The sequence below is a fragment of the Delphinus delphis genome, chromosome 18 (assembly GCF_949987515.2).
Source record: "Delphinus delphis chromosome 18, mDelDel1.2, whole genome shotgun sequence".
NCBI classification, from domain to species: Eukaryota; Metazoa; Chordata; class Mammalia; order Artiodactyla; family Delphinidae; genus Delphinus; species Delphinus delphis.
Genome location: NC_082700.1, coordinates 12,573,036 through 12,593,064, shown reverse-complemented (window position 1 = coordinate 12,593,064; position 20,029 = coordinate 12,573,036). Strand labels below are relative to the sequence as shown.

Here is a 20,029-nt window from a genome sequence, read left to right as displayed (position 1 = left end):
CAGAGAGTCGGCCCCCCGCCCTCCCAAAAACGGACTGAGCGCCTCCTATACAATTACATATTCTTCGCCTTGCCGCGCGGGGGCGCTGTGGGCGGCGCGGGCTCCCGGGTCGTGGCTGGGTCTGGTCGTGGCTGGGTCTGGCCGCGGCGGCGCTGTGGGCGGCGGGCGCCCGGCTGGCGCTGTCTCTCTGCGGGTGGGAGGCGGGGCTGCGCGGCCGCACTTCCGCATGTGTGTAGGCGCGGGATAGGGCGGGCAGCTTCGCCGGCATGGAGGATGGCTCCGCTCCTGCTGCAGCTGGCGGTGCTCGGCGCGGCGCTGGCGGCTGTAGCCCTGATTCTGGTGAGGAGAGGGGTTGGGGACCGACGCGGGCCTGGGCTCACTGCTCTCCGGGAGACTCGGGCCCCAGGCATCCTCTCCTCCGCGCTGCCGGCTCTTGGGCGTGTCCCTTGCACCATACTTCCTCTGAGCCTTGACCCCAGAATTTCCTCTGCTAGAATTTCACACCCCCTTTCTTCCGTTCTTTATGTTTACTTTAGAGCTTTATATCCCTGCGTGCCCAGAGCCTAGTACTTGTGTTTACTGGGACATGCCCACCTTGTCTTATGTCACCCCTGGTCCCCGGACTCTGCCCACCCGCCTTCTGAGCCCCGACCTCTCCAAGATTTCCTCCCGGGTCTGCAATCGCTGTAGTTCTGGCCCCATCGGGAAGGTCTTGAGCCCCCAGAAAGTGTGTGCTTTCTAGACACTCCCTTTCCTGGTGTAGTTAAGCAAATAGAAAGTGTTGACAGCACTGACAAGAGCCGCCTGTTACAGATTGGATAAATCAGCGGATCAGGAAGACCCACTAGGGACATAGGAAGACCAAGATAGACAAGGCCTGGTGTTATCATACGCCTGGGGGTCGTTATATCCTAGAATTCAACACCCTAAGCTTGCTGCCTCTAGAAGAGACAGTACAGGGGAATTCAAACTACGATTTTCTTTGCCATTACTGTGGAAACACGGAAACATTGTAACACCTGCTGATCCATAGGTAATAGGAAATTTGTTAAGTGAGCTTTTCTCCCATATAATTGGAATGGGCCTGCCTCTAGTTTGTAAATGGAGCGTTTTCCGCTTCCTTGACGTTAAGGTTAGCAGCCTAGATAGCATTGCCAGGAAGGCCACTTTGCCATCTGGCCAGAATGTATGGCTTAAAAGTAGTGTAGATAGAGAAAAAGTGGTGTATCCTGACTTCTTTAGGGTTTATGTCTGGGTGAGAGAGGAGTCCTCTCTTTCCCTTAGTGTATATGGAGATTTGGGGGGGAGGGAGGTTTCAGGTTTTGGGTTGGGCAGAGCTTGACAGAATCCTAGACTGAATCTGCCTTGTGTTGACTGTGTTGCACAGATTTAAATGTGTACGTTATGAGATTGTACTGGAAGTATTTGATCCTATTAGCCAGAACTGGTTATAAAAGCTGTTATTTATTGAGTACTTACAGTATGTTGGGTATTGTATTCAGCATTCAACAGGGATTATCTCGTTTGATCTTTAAAACAGTGCTGACAGAAATGTTATCATTAGCTTCCTTTGACTGATGAGGAAGCTGATGAGCTGGTATGCAAATGTCACCCAACTAGTGGAACTTTGTTTTTTTTTTCAATGAATATATATGTATATGTGTGTATATATACACACATATACACACACACACACACACACACACACACACACACATACATGTATCTCCCCACTGTCTCCTCACCCCACTTCCTTTCTGAATTACTTTTGAATCAAATTCAAGGCATAACATTTTATCCGTAAATCTTAAGCATTTATCTCCGAAGATAGGACCCCCTTTTTAAAATAAAACCACAATAAGGTTATTGCAGATTTTTTTTTAACATTGTTCAGTGATTTCAAATACTGCATCAGTTCAGATGCCTCATGTATCTGTTAGTAAATTGGTTTGTTCCATTCAGTATTCACACACACTTAGCACTCGATTGGTATGTCTCAAGTCTCTTAAACTATAACAATTTCTCCTCCCTTTTTTTCCTTTTCTTTAATAAGCGGTCATTTGTCCTGTAGAATTTCTCACAGTCTGGATTTTACTAATTTTATCCCTTAAGTGACTTTTAACATCTTACTCTGTCCCCTGAATTGCCTGTAAACTGCTAGTTACATCTAGAGATTTGATGAAATGCATGTTTGTTTTAATCAAAAGAAGTGTGTGAGTGATGCTGATTACTTCCTTTTGTGTCGTGTCAGGAGGTGTGTTAATCTCTGATTTTCTTTGGTATTAAGAGGGATTCTTGGGTTCAGGAGTTGTTAGCTTGACCCACCGATTATAAAGTGTGTCATTAACCTAATGGTTTAGCAGTCATTGATGATCACTGCCTAAATCCAGTATTTCACTGTGGGTTGCAAAGTGGAATATTCTGACTGTATCATTCCTTCTTCATGTATTACCTGGAATTTTATAATGAAAAAAATTTCATCCTCAGCTATTCGATAATGCTGAAATATCTTTCATATATAAAAGGTAAGATAAAAGGCAAGTTTTCAAAATAATGAGATGGTTCCCTGGCATCTTACAAAGGTGACTAATTTTTTATATTTAGTATCATGAATCCGTGATATAAAATTTTTCATGTGTTTTAATACATTGCATTAATTATTCTTTTTGATGCTTAAAATTTCCCGCTCACAGGCCAATGGGAGCCTGTCAAGTTGGCTACTTTGTCATGATTGTTGGTAGCCTCCTTGCTTTCCCGTCTCTGACCACCATTGTACATTTCCTGTCCTGGACTTGAATCAGCCATTCCTCTTAGGAACATTGGTTACTTTTAATAGGAAATTGAATTTAGAAACCACAATCTGGACACTAGGGGTGCAGAGCAGGAACTCTTTAGCCACTAGTCTGGATACTGCCTTCATATTCATACTAATCAGAAGCATATTCAATTTCAGTATGTACTCAATAGAATATTATAAATGGTCACAGAAGTACAAATGAGTAGCATTCCAAAAGTTGGTAGGTTGATTGTTTTGAAAGCAGAAAGTATACCAATGGAAACAATGTTACAAAGAATGGTTATTTCCAGGGCTAGGTCCCCACTGAATATGGAAGGGTGTTATATAATGTTAGCAGTGGGATGGTGTCTACAGCCTACAAGTTTGATACCTGACTCCAAAAAATAGTGTATTCTGAATTCAAATCTGGGATAAGTATCAAGAATATATTCTTAAGCACTACTGATCCCTACTCTGGGGGTTGGGGGACTCTTCCCTTCCTACGCTGGGTCAACCTGGTCTCAGATGGGAGGTCTGCCCTCACCCAGAAGCTCTACCTGCAGTGTGTCCTCGATCACATAGGCTCCAAGTGGGATGGGGCCTCGCTGTGTGTGTACCAGGGGTCAGGAGTTCAGGGCATCTCAGAGTAGATGGCACTTCTGTAATGACTGTTCCCTTTTAGATCTGGGGTGACAGAGGCTGGGGAATGACAAGTGAGAGGAGACAAAGAGCCTCCTAGAGCATTTAGGAAAATGCTTAGTTAGGGAAAAAAAGGACAATAATAATCAGTTCAAAAATAGGGAACTGACTGGTTTGAATTTTGAAGTCACCTCCAGACCATTGTTAATGGACTAAAACAGTAAATATTTCACCTCAGGGTGAAAAAATCATGTAAATGATGTATTCTAATGTAGCAAATGTTTAAAAAGGTCAACATAACACAATTTCTTATTAACATATCTGCCTTTAGATTTCCTTTGTTGCATTTATAACTGCTACAGAGATGCCACACCTGCATCGACATGAAGATGAGAAGTTCTTCTTAAATGCCAGAGTCCAGAGGGAAGCCTTACCCAGCATACGGGACTCGCCTACCAAGCAGCTTTCTGTGGTCGTGCCTTCATACAATGAAGAAAAACGGTGTAAGCCCTGCTCGATTTTTTTGGTAAGGGGTAATTTGGGAAGAAAAGGACATTTAAAGTATGGACTTGGCCAGAAGGTTGATACCTGTGGGCTATGGAGAGTGCACAGTTGGTAGTTGTAGTTCAGAAGAGAAAGAATGAGTGTTAGCAGCCGCATCAGGTCTAGGGCTGAAGTGTTCTAGAGGAGTGATGAGCAAGAGGTGAACAGAAGACAGACATTCCAGGTGGAAATGGCCACTGGGGGGCAGTCCAGGAGGGACTTGTTAGGTTATTCAGGCATTTTCCATATGCAAACTGTTCTGGGACTGGGAAAGTTATTTTCAAAAGCAATTTTTAATATATATTTTTTTCTTTAAGTGCCTGTAATGATGGATGAAGCTCTGGGCTATCTAGAGGAGAGACAGGTATTGTGTTTTCTCATCCAGTATGGGGTCTAATTAAAAGTAGAGCAGGTCATCAAGCTGTGGACCCCGGGCTAGATCCACTGTGAGAGGCAGTGCCGTCCATTCTCGGGCCATCGTGGTCCTGGCCTCTGTGCTCAGCATGTTGCCAGCTGTCAGCCATTTGCAGGCAAGCCCGACAGCACACTCCCTCCAGAGCAAACAGGAAAGCTGATGTTCCTCTTACGGACTCTCCCTCCCCGCTTTGATCCTCTCTTGCTTGATGATATACTTAAAATTGAGTGATAGTGTGTCTGCAAACTTTGTATGACAGCACAATGCTGTTTTTGCTTTTGTGACTTTTTAAGTAAGACGTTTATTTGAAAAAGACCTATAACTAGAGTGAAATCATTTTGTATGTATTATTCTGAAGAGTCCCCCCTCATTTATTTTCCTCTGCTTTCTCTGCATAAAGAGAAGAAAAGTAGCATGTGCCCCTCTTTTGTATCCGCTGCCATTGGAATCTCTTGGGAGAGTTTAAGAAAATAAGTAAGATTTATGGCTGTTTCTTTTTTTTTCGTTTCTTTCGTTTTTTAGAAAACTCCTTGTTTTGATTTACTTTGTTTTAGGTTTTTTTGTGTAAAGGGAAAAGAGAAGATTCATCGAAAGAGGGAAAAAAAGAGGAAGAGGACTGAGCCCTTATTATATTTGAGCTTCTGCCTCTTCTATTATGTGTAATCTGCACACCAGCCACGTGGACTAGGTTGTGTTATTTTTTTTGCGAGAAAATAGGCCCAAAATGCTAACTTGCCCGAGGTCATAAAGCTAAGAAGTGGCACAGCCACGTGGAACCTGCACCCCTGACTTCAGACCTCATGGCTTTGCCTTTTATACCTCGTAGCCTCTGAGTGGTGCTCAGGAGGGCAGCCAGGGGAGCACGGGAGGCCCGTGGAGACTTGGTCCGTGTTCACCTTCAACTCCCTCCCAGTCTCTGGTCTCCTTTCTGTCCTTGGCCTTTTTCCTTTATGTGCTTTGTGCACTTATATTTATGTTCATATTTATACATATCAACACTAAAACAATTGTTTCTTTTTTTAAATTTTTTTTATTGAAGTAGAGTTGATTTACAATGCTGTGCCAATCTCCACTGTACGGCAAAGTGACTCAGTTATACACATGTAGACATTCTTTTTTTAATATTCTTTTTGATTATGGCTTATCACAGGATATTGAATATAGTTCCCTGTGCTGTACATTGGGACCTTGTTGTTTATCCATTCTAAATGTAATAGTTTGCATCTACCAACCCCAAACTCCCAGTCCATCCCACCCCCCCCACCACCACCTTTAGCAACCACAAGTCTGTCCTCTATGTCTATGAGTCTGTTTCTGTTCTGTAGATAGGTTCATCCGTGCCATATTTTAGATTCCACATATAAGTGATATCATATGGTATTTGTCTTTCTCTTTCTGACTTATTTCACTTAGTATAATAATCTCTAGTTGCATTCATGTTGCTGCAAATGGCATTATTTCATTCTTTTTTATGACTAATATTCCATTGTATATATATACCACATTTTCTTTATCCATTCATCTGTTGATGGACATTTAGGTTGTTTCCATGTTTTGGCTGTTGTGAACAGTGATGCTGTGAACATAGGGGTGCATATATCTTTTTGAATTATAGTTTTGTCCGGGTGTATTCCCAGGAGTGGGATTGCTGGATCATATGGTAATTCTGTTTTTAGTTTTTTGAGGAACCTTCATACTGTTTTTCATAGTGGCTGTATCAACTGACATTCCCACCAACAGTGTAAGAGGGTTCCCTCTTCTCCACACCCTCTCCAGCATTTATTTGTAGACTTTATAATGATGGCCATTCTGACTGGTATGAGGTGGTACCTCATTGCAGTTTTGATTTGCATTTCTCTAATAATTAGTGATGTTGAGCATCTTTTCATGTGCCTACTGGCCATCTGTATGTCTGCTTTGGAGAAAGTCTGTTAAGGTCTTCTGCACATTTTTCAATTGGGTTATTTGTAAAACAGTTGTTTCTTAACTTTCTTACAACTTTATTAGAAATCTTGATGGTAGTCATGCCAAATTGTGGTATTTTATCTTTGCTTCTTGCAGAAACAAGATCCTACATTCACTTATGAAGTAATAGTAGTTGATGATGGCAGCAAAGACGAGACTTCAAAGGTAAGTAAACTTGCTTTTAGAATTGCCAACAGATGGAATAATTTGCAAATGTAAAATCATATTTCTGCTCGTCAGAGAACCCTAAAGCTGTGCCAGATAGTCTCCATTTAACATAAGTGGGTAGTAGAAAAAGCAGAGAGATGTCATATATGGGAAGCTGGAAAATATACCCGCCTTTCCACTGCTCCTTGAGACCAGGGAAGCTTGGAAGGTCACCAGATAGGGAGAGAGTACACATAACAACAGTTCACCTTGGCCTCTGGGGAACCCTCTTTGCCCACCAATTTATGGTTCCTTTTATTCTAAGCATAATTCTTTTCTCTATGCTCCACCTTAAATTATGGTTTCTAAAGTAGTCATGCAAATAGGAAAACACCTTCATATCTGCCCCTGGGGATTGGGTATGTCCTTTGGCCTACCCCACAGTCCCTTCTAGATTGACCCATGGGGTGACAGTATCTTAGGGTTTATCCTCTCTCCTTCCTGCATTCCTAGACCTGTAACTACTGGGCCCTGGTGCATTAATCCTGCAGTAGTACATGTATTAAATCTTGTCAGTGATCCTGATAAATTACTCTCCAAACATCTAAGTATTTTTGTTATTATGACTGCTTCACATTTTGGTTTTTGACATTCATGTTTCTATAATAAAAGATTCACTTACGGTGCTATTAATATTCCTGTTAAATGGCAACATAATAGATCTTAAATATACAGGGGAATATCTGTTCACCTGATTATTCATCAGTTATGATTTTGGTCAACTCCAGCTGTGCAGGAAGTGCTGGACACTGGCTGGACCCCACAGGTACACGCGCCTGCCCCCTGGTATAAGGAGCCCCCAGGACAGTCAGGCAGCACGGCTCCAATTGCTGTAATGCAGGTAAAAATGGAGCCAAAGAGAAAGATGCTGAAAAGAATTTGAGAGAAAGAGAACTAAACCTCTAAGGGTGATAATGATAATGACTAGGAACATGGAGGATAGTATATTCAAACTGAAAAAAATATATAATGTAAACAAAGGCATAGAGGCCTGAAAGTATTGGTGGATCTGTGTTAGGAAGAGTAGGTGCTGCACTTGGAATAGTATGACTTGAAAGATGAACACAAACTGTCCCACAGTTTATTAGTATATGAAGGGAGTGGTGTAGAAAGTCAGCATCGGGCATCTACTGCTGAGATGACCGAGCAGCCTCAGCCCCGCTGAGAAGAAGCAGCTTTTCCTGAAGAGTATTTCCTTCAAGGCCTTTTGCCATGTGAGTCTCAGGCTGCTCTCTGGAAGGATCCAAGAGGGAGAGGTTCGCACTTGTTCCCAAGGTTGGGAGAAACAGAAAACTTGAAATCATAGTTTGTAAAGTTTTTTTTTTAAAAAAAGAAAAAGGAACTCTTTTCCCCTAAGTTGAGTATTTATTATCTTCCCGTAACACGTTTCACTCTCCGAGGGGTCTGGGAAAAAATTTAGATATAATTCTTGTTCTTAAGGAATTTTAAACTAAGGGGTAAAATTTATGCCAAAGTACAGAATAAGAGAGTATTGCATTTGTACAGAGATATTTATTATACCCTCAAATAACATAAGATGCCAGAAAGGTAAGCATTCCATGTGAGCTGAATTCACAAATGGTGAGCAAGTGTCAGCTGCTGCCGTGTTCTGCAGGGCATACTGTGAAGTGTCAGTGTCTGTATAAGCCAAGCAGGTGGGCCTCAGTGGTGTTTGTTTCCTTCAAAGCCAGATCACGTCCCCTTTAGAAAGAGCCCTCATCCTCGCCTGGTCAAGTGCCTTTCAGTGCACTCAGCTGCATGCCCAGTGACTTCATCTTCCTGGTTTGGGTCTTATGATGACTATCATGCTTTCTGCCACCCCAGAATAAACATCAGCAACTCAAATAAATGTTCTCTGAATAGACATTTCTTGAGCCATTAACATGAGTCAAGGAGTAGGACTGGTGCTAAAATACGAAGATGGAGCCCTGCCTCTACCTTCAAGGACTTCACATCCAATACTGGAGACACGCTCCAGAGAAATAGAGCACAATGTGTTCGATATTTTCATCAGTTAGAAAGTGTCTCATGAGGGGAGCTTATGTAACAGAAAGTGTTTGATTATCTCATACGCCAGAAGGTCTGGACATTGTTGTTTCAGCATTTGGACAGTGTCAAGTGGCTGGATCCCTGTCTTTTCAGTTACCACACTCTCCCTCATCATCAAACGGGCACAGCTCCAAATATCACTGATCCTGAGGCAGTTGAGACAGTCAGGACATTAAGAATTCTCTTGTGTGCCTCTCTCCTTTTATAACCAGGAATAAAAATCTTCACAAGAAGCTCCCACCCTCCAGCAGACCTCCCCTAGAGTCCATGAGGCAGAACTTTGGTGATATGGCCACCTTTGCCTGCAAGAGGGGCTGGGAAAGTATAAATACATGGTAAAGAGGATTTGGACCAATAATGATTCATCTCCTAGGACTGCACACACTGTCACTATGCAGACTGGGGCCAAAGGAGCAAGGAAAGAGGTGTTGTTTGTTGGGTAAGCAGCTAACAGTGCCACCACAGTCCTATAATAAGAGTATGTACAAAGGACGGTGGCTACCCTTGTTCACTGATATTAATCAATTCCAGGCTGTGTGTCAGGCACTAAAATATTAATCCTTGGGACTTCCCTGGTGGCACAGTGGTTAAGAATCCACCTGTCAATGCAGGGGACACAGGGATCGTCCTGGTCCAGGAAGATCCCACATGCCGCAGAGCAACTAAGCCCGTGAGCCGCAACTATTGAGCCCACGCGCTCTAGGGCCCGCATGCCACAACTACTGAGCCCACACGCCTAGAGCCTGTGCTCTGCAACAAGAGAAGCCACTGCAGTGAGAAGTCTGCACACCGCAACAAGAGTAGCAACAAGCCTGCGCACAGCAACCAAGATCCAAAGCAGCCAAAAAAAAAAAAAAAAAAAATATATATATATATATATACACACACATATATACATATATACACATATATATACATGTATATATTAATCCTTGGCTTTAAGTAGCTCATAGCCAAGTGGGGAGGGGTACAGTTCATTACTAAATGAGTGGTGCAGAGTGATTTATAGCAAATATAGATCACTGTTCCATGACTTTGATTATTAATAATAATGAAGTCAGGAAAGTTTCAGGCATCCCGGAGTCTTGAGCCTGTTCCTAGTGGGAAGGCTCTACAGATCTACAGATGAGAGATCTATCTGATCTACAGATGAGAGAAGTAACAGTTGAATGGGAAAATGCATTAGGAATACTTATTAGAATTATACTTTTTCCCTGGGGAAGGTGACTATGGGCGTGGAAGCTAGGAAGAAGAAATGGTGTTTGAGCTGAGTCTGAAGACAGGAGTGCAAACACCAGATAAGAATAGCTTCACAGGGGTTTCCCTGGTGATGCAATGATTAAGAATCCACCTGCCAATGCATGGGACACAGGTTCGAGCCCTGGTCCAGGAAGATCCCACATGCCACGGAACAGCTAAGCCTGTGCGCCACCACTACTGAGCCTGTGCTCTAGAGCCCGCGAGCCACAAGTACTGAGCCCACATGCCACAGCTACTGAAGCCCGCATGCCTAGAATCTGTGCTCCGCAACAAGAGAGGCCACTGCAATGAGAAGCCCGTGCACCACAACGAAGAGTAGCCCCAGCTCACCACAGCTAGAGAAAGGCCACACGCAGCAATGGAGACCCAATGCAGCCAAAAATAAATAAAAATTAAAAAAAAATAACTTCACAACTGCCTATGGAAATGAGCCTCAGAGGCAAGGGGTGATGAAGAGGTTCTGCAGAGGGTGATGTGGAAAAGCAAAGGGCATGAGCCACACCCCAATGGCTTGAAGTCTAAATGAGGGACAAAGAGATGTTGATAGCAAATACAGATCACCATTTCATGACTTTGATACTAGATCAAAGAGTAATGGCAGTCGCTTAAGATAATAGTGAAGTCAAAGGAAAATGTTTAAGATGCTGGAGTTTTGAGCATATTAGAGGCTGAGGACCCAGAAAAGAGGAAGAGATTGAAGATTCAGAAGAGGACAGATCGTGGATGATTATCTGCTGAGAGCCAGGAATTCGAGTGAGAAGATTTGGGGAAAATGGTCTAGGATACAAACAGCTTCTCTGCGGAATGAGGTCAGTTGCTGACAAGTAAACAGGTCATTAGGCAGTATTGGGAGCCCAATCATAAATGTGTACCAGGGCTTCCCTGGTGGCGCAGTGGTTGAGAGTCCGCCTGCCGATGCAGGGGACACGGGTTCGTGCCCCGGTCCGGGAAGATCCCACGTGCCGCGGAGCAGCTAGGCCCGTGAGCCATGGCCGCTGAGCCTACGCGTCCGGAGCCTGTGCTCTGCAACGGGAGAGGCCGCGACAGTGAGAGGCCCGCGTAACACACACACACACAAAAAAATGTGTACCAGTCAATTAGAGCATGGGTTTTATTTTTACTTTTTCTAGCAGCTTGGTAGCCTAGGCAAAAAAGTCAAGAGAATAAGAGATGGCCACTGCCTGTTCTGGTGTTTCCTCTGCAGGAAAGTGAATTGTGACTTCGACCTAGTAGGTCAGTGTCGGATCTTGGCACCAGGAATTCAACAACTCCTCTCGGCCACCAAAATGTGCGGTGGGTATAATCTAGTCACAAGGAGAGGGCAATTAGCATAGCAGTGTTTAAGCCAAAATCAGAGACCCAGTTTATATTGCTGTCTTGGAATTCAAATTTATTTTATTCTGACTTTTATATAATTTGACAGGTAGCTTTTAAATATTGCCAGAAATATGGAAGTGACAAAGTTCGAGTGATAACGCTGGTGAAGAATCGTGGGAAAGGCGGAGCTATTAGGATGGTAATACCTAATTTCAGCATTTTTATTTGAAATATAAAGGTATTTTGAATAACCTCTTTTGTAGATTACAGTACATGTATGTCCTACAGCCAGCTAGTTAAATACTAGTCTTTCAAATTAGTGGTAAATTGCTTTTAATAATAACTTCATGCATATATGTACATATAATATCCAATTAAAAAATATCATGCCATATCTATAACATACTGGGTGACTCAGGAAAATGTTTATCTTGTTCAAAGTTGAAAACATTGCCCTCTGTCTCTTATGTGTCTTTGACATAGTTACCAGATAATACAATTACATGATTTTTTGCAGTTTACAAAATGCTTTCATGTATTGAGTTTTACCTATATGAAGGTGCTATGCAAAACATGGTAGTGTGAATTAAGATAAATCTGGGACTTCCCTGGTGGTCCAGTGGTCAGGACTCCATGCTTCCACTGCAGGGGTCTGGGAACTAGGATCCCCAAAAACTGCACAGTGTGACTGAAAAGAAAAAGATAAATCTGATATGGTCACTCCTGATGTAATTTGCAGTCTAATACAAAAAGTGATGGTACTTATGAGAGAGGCACAGATGAGGTACAGTAGAAGTTCCAGCAAAGAAGAGGTTACTTTCAGCAGAGGCATATCAGGTAGGAATCAAGATACACTGAAAAAGATCTAAAAGCAAGATATGTGAAAGAAAATCCAAACAACAGTGCCTTAAATGATGTAGAGGTTAATTTATTTATTTTGTGCCTCCCAAAGAAGTCTAGATGTAGGCAGTGCAGGGCTCATTCAACAACTCCTCAGGAACCCAGCTTCCTGCCTTTTCGCTCCCTCTTCCTCCTGCCCACCTGCATACAAAGTGACTGCGGGAGCACCAGCCATTACCTCCTCATTCCAGACAGGAAGGGTAGAGGGCAAAAGACACACGCCAGTTAGTTTGTCCCTTCTAAGGAACCTTCCCAGAAGCTCCACCCAGTGACTGGCCAGAACAGGGTCACGGAGCCACCCCCATTTCCAAGGAAGGCTGAGAGATGTTTTTTCTGACATTTTCATTCTCGGCCAAATCAGGGTTTCATTTGTAAGGAAGAAGAAAAGAATAGGTATTAGGTAACTAGCAACCTTGGGCACATGAGTAAAATAGCAAACTTCACAAAAGATATGTCCCTGAAGCCAGGCCTCCAACGATGGTGAACACTGGCTTCCACTTGCTGACTGATTATTTTGAGCTGAACAGCAAAAATTTACCACTTCAACATAATTATCACATTTAAACCTCCTCACATCATCTCAGTGAGTTAGGTCCTATTATTTTGATTATATAGATGAGGAAATTGAGTCATAGATAGGTAAAGTGACTTACTCAACGTCACATAGATATTAAGGCAAGATTTGGATTGGGTTGATTTAACCATGAAATCGTGCTCTTCACCTCCCTGATCCCATATGGAGAAAGATTTGAGAGAAGAGCATGCCAGTCAGCAGAGCAAGAAAAGACAGAAGTAAGAACTCTTGGGGTATGTACTAGAAGCAGTGAGTTTTCTCTGACAGGGTCACAGGATATGCAGAAAGGAGAAAAAGAAAATAAGATTGATGCAATATCATCGTGGGCTTTAAATGCACCCATTCATTTATTTATTCAGCCCACATTTGAGTGCTCACTAAGTGCCACGTACTTCATTAGAGATGCCAAGATGAAAGATACCTGTCCTGTCCGTAGGGTATCATAGTTCACTAGTGTTATAAATGCTCCAGTATAAATGCTCTGGGAGGAGCAGCAAAGACTTCCCACAGGAGATAAATTCTGGATGGACTCTTGAAGGAGGATTAGGAATTCTCTAGGCAAAATTCGAGGCAGGGAGCTTGCAGAGGAGAACATGAACAAAGACACAACAAAGGAACTTCTAGTGGTACATGAGGCTTGACTTTAGAGATACGCTGGAGGGTTATGTGGGTGTAGATCACAGACTTCAGGCTAGAGGCTGCTAGACTTTCACCATTGACAGAGTGACAGCAGCCAGCGCAGTGGTGTAGGCAAGGTACCATGAATATTTGGATTATGATGGTGACACAACAGAGGAAGAGGAAAAGACGAATATGAGAGGTATGCAAAGTGAGGTAGAATTGTGTCAGGTGATCGGAGAGAGCAATGAGTTACTGGTAAGTAGCCTTGGGTACCTGAGAGGGGGAGGATGTCGTTAGAGAAGAGGTGAAACACTGGAAGAGGAGCTGGTTTAAGAGACAATATGTTTAGTTGAGTTTGAGCCATACTGAGTTTGAGATGCCAAGTAGTGGTATCCAGAATAGCCTGGTGGAGAGGGTGTGAGAGTCATCCACATGTGTCAGCTGAGAGTTGAAGCCATTCAGTTGGCAAGGAAGAGGGTATAGAAGGAAAAGAGGGCCAAGAACCAAGCCTTGGGGCAAAGAGGCACATGAGGAAGAAGAAAAATCAGAAAGAACAGAGGGGAGAGGGTGTGACTGAATGGACAACTGTGGGAGCAGCTAACTTAGACTCTTTCCAAGAAGTCTGGCAGTGAAGTGGAGGCCATCCAGATAGGATGTGAGAGTAGCAGGCATTCAAAAGCCCCCTTTAAAGAAAACGATGAGGTGGCTGAAACAAGTTTGAGGGCGAAGGCAATTTTCCATTAATATTGTGTAACAACCTACAGTTCAGCCTTATCAGGTATCATTGAAATAGTCCTTTATCGTTTTTTTTATTTCAAACGTATAGCTACAGATTTTGTGCCTTGTAATGTTTACTCTTTTCCAAAACTTAATAATGTTTATAGATTAAATATAACATTTTTATTTCTGCTTTTTTACCCATATTCTAACAGATATGATAAAGAAAATTACAGATACTAATTAGCCTTATGCTATACAATAATTGATCAAATTTGTCTAGATTTGTATACATACATCTTATCTATAGCCACACTGCTGAGTGACATCAAAGCTGTATTCTGTATCAAACCATAAATATATTTACACTTAAGACACACTGTATTCACTCACATGCACCATGAAATTAAGAGTTGATGCGTAAATCACTTTTTGGCCTTTTGGCTAAGATCAAGTGAAGAGTTGATGCATAGTTTATTTCTGAGTGAAATATACACTCGTAGAGCCATATTCTGCCCAAAAGACCAATCAATTCAAAATTGAATGGCGTAATTTTGCTAAGTGTCAGATGCCTCAGATAGCAAAATAACATTTGAATATATCCATACTTTCTAAATTTTAGTGACATTCCACATTTCTTTATTCAACAATTAATTTTAAATACTTTAGATTCCATAATAAAAGATAGTGAAGATCTATCATGTTATGATGCATGTCATAGCAAAGCTATCTATGTTTTGTTCTTCCTATGCTGCTGTAAGGAACCCCTGATCCCTTTTATGCAGCATAATACATATACAATACAGATATAATATTTATGATAGGTATTTTACATTTTTATTCTTACTGATGCAGCATATCTTTAACTTATCCAAATCTATTTTCTTATCTTGATATTTTCCAAGGTATTAATAGTATGACTTCACAAAGTTTTAAAAATCATGAAATAGACATTAGCTACTTTTGGAAAGATCTTATCGATGTAATTTACGTTCAGTGAACTTCGGCCTCTTTCTGCCATTTCATACCTAATATTTAATTCTTGGATATTTTAAGTACAAACTGATATGTCACCGAATTTAACAAACTGATATGTCACTGAATTTAACCTTGATTTTAAGCAACTTTCTTTTCTTTGAAATTTTTAAATCCAGGGTGTATTCAGTTCTCGAGGAGAAAAGATCCTCATGGCAGATGCTGATGGAGCCACAAAGTTTCCAGATATTGAGAAATTAGAAAAAGGACTGAATGATCTACAGCCTTGGCCTGTGAGTATAAGAATATAGTTTAAACAATATTCATTAAAGAATAGAGGGGGTCTAAAGTAAAGTTAAAATGATATTTACCTGTAAGTTAAACAATTGGGAGATTTTTTTTTTGGTGTGAAATTCCTGTATACAGTCCCACAGAAGAGCTAATATTTTATTATAAACATCTGCTGATTTTCTGAGATTCACTTGACAATTACTTATTTAATATTCTGTCCGTCTCAATTTTAAATTGCTTTACTTCTACCAGAGTTTTAATATTTATCATGCATATTTAGCTTAGTCTTTTATTTAAAAGCATAGACTGAGACTTCTGGGTAAAGATGTGAAATGAAACTGAATCACCAGACTCTTGTTTTTGATGAAACAAACAAAAACAAAACACAAGCAGCAATCTCTCAAAAAAAGATTATGTGTAAGTGCGTGCCATAACTTCAGAAAGTGGAGGTTGACTTCCACTCAGTATAATACATTCGACTTTCATCCAAATTGCTATGTATATCAGCAATTTGTTCCTTTTAATCACTAAGTAATATTCCATTGTATGGGTGTACCACAGTTTCTTTATCCATCCAACTGTTGAAGGACATTTGGACTGTTTTCCAGCATTTGGCAATTATGAATAAAGCCAGTATCAACATTTGTTTTGAATTAAAAAAGTAGAGGTTGAGGAAAGAAAGAAAATCTTGGTGCCATTCCCACCTCTTAAAAGCCATTTAGAGAAAGAAGATGAATTTATCAAATTCTGAGCGTTTTTAAAAATATTCCCAATCTAGAAAGAATCAGACTTCAAGAATGAGTTAGCACCCATAGACAACCGTATCCCAGGATTCTAGCAGAAGCGGAAATTGCTAGGGCTCACCATTGTCCTGGCCTCAGACTGGGTTTGGGTTGATCACAGATCCACGTGATTGGATCCATTCCTCAGAGGAGTGTACCCTTGTCCTTGTACAGGGTACGACAAAATCTCACAACAGCAAGGAACCCAGATAACCCAGGAAAGCTACATAGAGCTTTAGGGTGCTGCCCGCCACCACCAAGTATAATCCTCAGGCCTTGAGACTCTAGTTCAGAAGGGAAAAATAGGTATCACGAAAGGTAGAAGTTTATCAAGGAGAATTCACCTATACTGTACAAGAGCTACCCATGTTAATCATGACAAAATGAAAAGAAATAAATGGCAGCTACACCAACATATTACTACAGAAAAAGAATTAAAGAAAGTTTCATACAAAAGGAAGATAAACCCCATCTGAAAGCCAGTGTAATCCAAGGAAAAGGCTAAAATTACACAAGAGTATTTTTGCTAAAGAAATAATACTTAATGAAAGTAAGAATTCAGCAACACAGGCAATTTGAAGGTGAGATGACAATTGCAGATTTAAGAAAACAAATTGAGGGCCAAAATAAGATCAATAAATGGAACTATCCATGAATGAAATAGACCAGATTTAAACTTAATTATTATATTTGTTAAAATAATTCCTGATCATTCAAAAAGTAAACAATTTAAAACACCACACATAGAAAACCTATTAAAGCAAAACATCCAAAACCCAGAAAATTTAATAATAATTATAAAAATCCATCTCATATTTCTCTTCCTAGGAATAAATATCTATTTAATTTCATAGTTTGTGAAATATTGTTTCTTCCTCCACCATCACCCACTCCCGTTTGTTTTTTCAAGATACTAAATAAATTAACTAATATCATTCTTAAAAGAATTAGTTTTGCAAATATCCCTTTTACCTGTGCTGTTCAAAGCAGTAGCTACATGTGGCTATTTAAGTCAATTAAAATTAAATAAAATTTTACTTCTTCAGTCTCACTGACCACATTGCAAATACATGTGGTTAGTAGCTACCTTATTGGCTGACACAGATGTAGAGCATGTCCAAAATCAAAGTGATTTTGGACAGTGAAATTATTAAATTATTATTGGATATGTTACATGTTTACTCTTACTAAAAAAAAGTATGTCTTTTTTCATCTCTTAGTAAATCATGATAAGCTAAAAGAAAAGTCCAACTGGTGAAATTCTTGGGTTTGATATCCTAGTTCTCTCCAGAGAATCTACGGAGACTTAATATATTTCTCCCGCATTATTTCTCTACCTTGGGGACCCAAGAGTGGGAGGGAGAGTGGAAGGTGTCAGATTGTTAGCTGCCTATATGTCATTCTGTGGTGAGGCAAAGAAAAGTTAAATGATTCAGCCAAAGTCAGGGGGTGAACCAAACCATACACTGGAAAAAAAATCTGAACCTTCCTCTTATAAATCCAGGTCCTCTGAAAAGGAAAGGAGTTCTGATGTCATCTTTTTTTCTAATCCTAACCCAATTTACTGCATTGTTACTATAAATGTTGAGTTTTTGTTTTGTTTTGTTTTTTGCTTTTTTGCGGTATGTGGGCCTCGCACTGCTGTGGCCTCTCCCGTTGCGGAGCACAGGCTCCGGACGTGCAGGCTCAGCGGCCGTGGCTCACGGGCCTAGCCACTTCGCGGCATGTGGGATCTTCCCAGACCGGGGCACGAACCCGTGTCCCCTGCATCGGCAGGCGGACTCTCAACCACTGCGCCACCAGGGAAGCCCTATGATGTATTTTTAAATCCTCTGGAGCTAGTCCTTCATCACTCTTAGAATTTTCTCGGCTCTTCTTCGTTCTTTATTTTTCAATATTAACTTCCAAATCAGCTTGTCTAAATCAATGAAAAGTTATTTTTATGTTTTCATTGGTATGGCATTAAATTTAAAGATTAGCTTAATGAGCATTGCCTTTTCAGTGCTGTCAGTGCATCCTCTCATCCATGGTCATGGCATGCCCTCTGTGGCTGGATTTTTTTGTTTCCTTTGGTTGCGTTTATATCTTTATTTAGATCTTGCCACATTTCTTGTAAAGTTTATAGATTTTTCTTATTGATGTTATAAATACTGTCTTTTCGGGGCTTCCCTGGTGGCGCAGTGGTTGGGAGTCTGCCTGCCGATGCAGGGGGCGCGGGTTCGTGCCCCGGTCCGGGAGGATCCCACGTGCCGCGGAGCGGCTGGGCCTGTGAGCCATGGCCGCTGGGCCTGCGCGTCCGGAGCCTGTGCTCCGCAATGGGAGAGGCCACAGCAATGAGACGCCTGCCTACCGCAATAAAATAAAATAAAATAAATACTGTCTTTTCTTCCATTATATCTTCTGATCACTGTTTGTACATATGAAGGCTAAAATATTATATATATATTCATTTTGTGCCCACTCATCTTTTTACATTCTCTTATTGTTTGTAGTAGGTTTTCAGTTGATATTCTTGGGTTTCCATAATGTAATGATTATATATAAAATACCATCTACAGATAACCCTTTTCTTTCTAATACTACTACTTTTTCTTATAATTATATTGATACAGTATTTTCAATTAGAAAAATCACTTAAATATATGACTTTTGAAATAATGCATGCCCCTTATATTTAGCCCTGAATAGTGTCATCTTGGTAAATACAATTAGAGTTGTTTAAGTTGTACATATTCTGAATTCCTCAGTAAACCTTTAAAGATATTTAATGTTACTTTTTAAAAAAATAGTTTCTAAAAAATGAGGTATTCACATTGAAAATAAATATTTTTATTAATGATACTTATTTCACTGCTTTTTTCCTCAGGATCAAATGGCTATTGCATGTGGATCTCGAGCTCATTTGGAAAAACAATCAATTGCTCAGGTGAGGCTTTCATCATGGATCAGTTTTCTCCTTTTTTACATATACATTAGCATGAGATAAGCTTTCATACTTAATCTCATAAAGATGAGGTTCCTTTCAGAAGAAAGGATTAGCATATTCAGGAATTGATTTTTTTTTTTTTTCATGAGTATACAGGGAGGATGTAGACTTCACTTTGATTTTGGATACAAGCAGCTCTTTTTTTAAGGCACAAAGAGAGTCCCCATTCAGTTATTATATAAGGCAAATTTCTCCAAGTGATCCATTTTTGAACCTATCAACTTGCCTTTAGTTTTTCTCATGTCAGCACACTTAAGTACTATATTTTAAGTTTTATTCAAAGTTTAAATTTGTTTTTAACTGTTCCTCTTAGAAAAGCATTATACCTTCAGATTTGTAAAGTTGTACTGCCCTTTTTAGTATATTCAAAAAAATCACTGAAGACATTAACTTCTTCAGGTTGTAATTTACAGATCAGGCTAAGAAGCTGGAGTAACTTTGAGGAAAAAAATATAATAAGGAACTACTCTGTGCAGTATTTTTTATTTTAATTATTTTTTCACTTGAAAACGTAGACCTAATGTATCAAGCTCCATAACTGTCCATTATATTCTTAACAGTTCATCTACTAGATTGGTCAAGTAGATCAAGAATAAAGCCATATTTTCAGTGCAAGGTCAAAATTATCTGGGGTGTTTTGTTTGTTTGTTTGTTTTTCCTTTAATGCATGTTCTTAGGCCAATCCCAGACACTAAGTCAGACTCTAGCCACGGGACCAGGAATGTGCCTTTTTAACAGTTTCCCAGGTCACCCTATGCATACCAGAGTTTGAGAACCAGCGGAATAAAAGATTGAACCTTTCCCTTAGTGATTCTGAAGTAGGACATGAAAATATTCTCATTTTTTTCCCAATATATACTGATGGCAGAGTCATAAAATCCCTTAAGGATTTTGCTCAAATGTGGAAACCTGAACTTTCCTTTTTTGTTTTTGTTTTTTTTTCGCGGTACGCGGGCCTCTCACTGTTGTGGCCTCTCCCGTTGCAGAGCACAGGCTCCGGACGCGTAGGCTC

The 20,029-nt window shown here is 40.6% G+C and overlaps 1 protein-coding gene across 4 annotated transcripts in view; it reads left to right on the top strand.

The window, feature by feature from the left end:
- The first annotated feature begins 207 nt into the window (after nt 1-207).
- Nucleotides 208-20,029, top strand: part of ALG5 (ALG5 dolichyl-phosphate beta-glucosyltransferase) — a 37,262-nt gene continuing 17,440 nt past the window's right edge. For 2 of the 4 annotated variants that reach the window (XM_059996048.2, XM_059996047.1), the window contains exons 1-7: nt 208-339; nt 3,747-3,918; nt 4,276-4,322; nt 6,435-6,503; nt 11,278-11,370; nt 15,138-15,251; nt 18,898-18,957. In XM_059996048.2, coding sequence (XP_059852031.1) covers nt 274-339; nt 3,747-3,918; nt 4,276-4,322; nt 6,435-6,503; nt 11,278-11,370; nt 15,138-15,251; nt 18,898-18,957 — 621 coding nt within the window. In that variant the 5' untranslated portion in view covers nt 208-273. Of the gene's footprint in view, nt 340-3,746; nt 3,942-4,275; nt 4,323-6,434; nt 6,504-11,277; nt 11,371-15,137; nt 15,252-18,897; nt 18,958-20,029 lie in introns of all 4 variants that reach the window. The other 2 variants (XM_059996050.2, XM_059996049.1) reach the window with 2 other exon arrangements.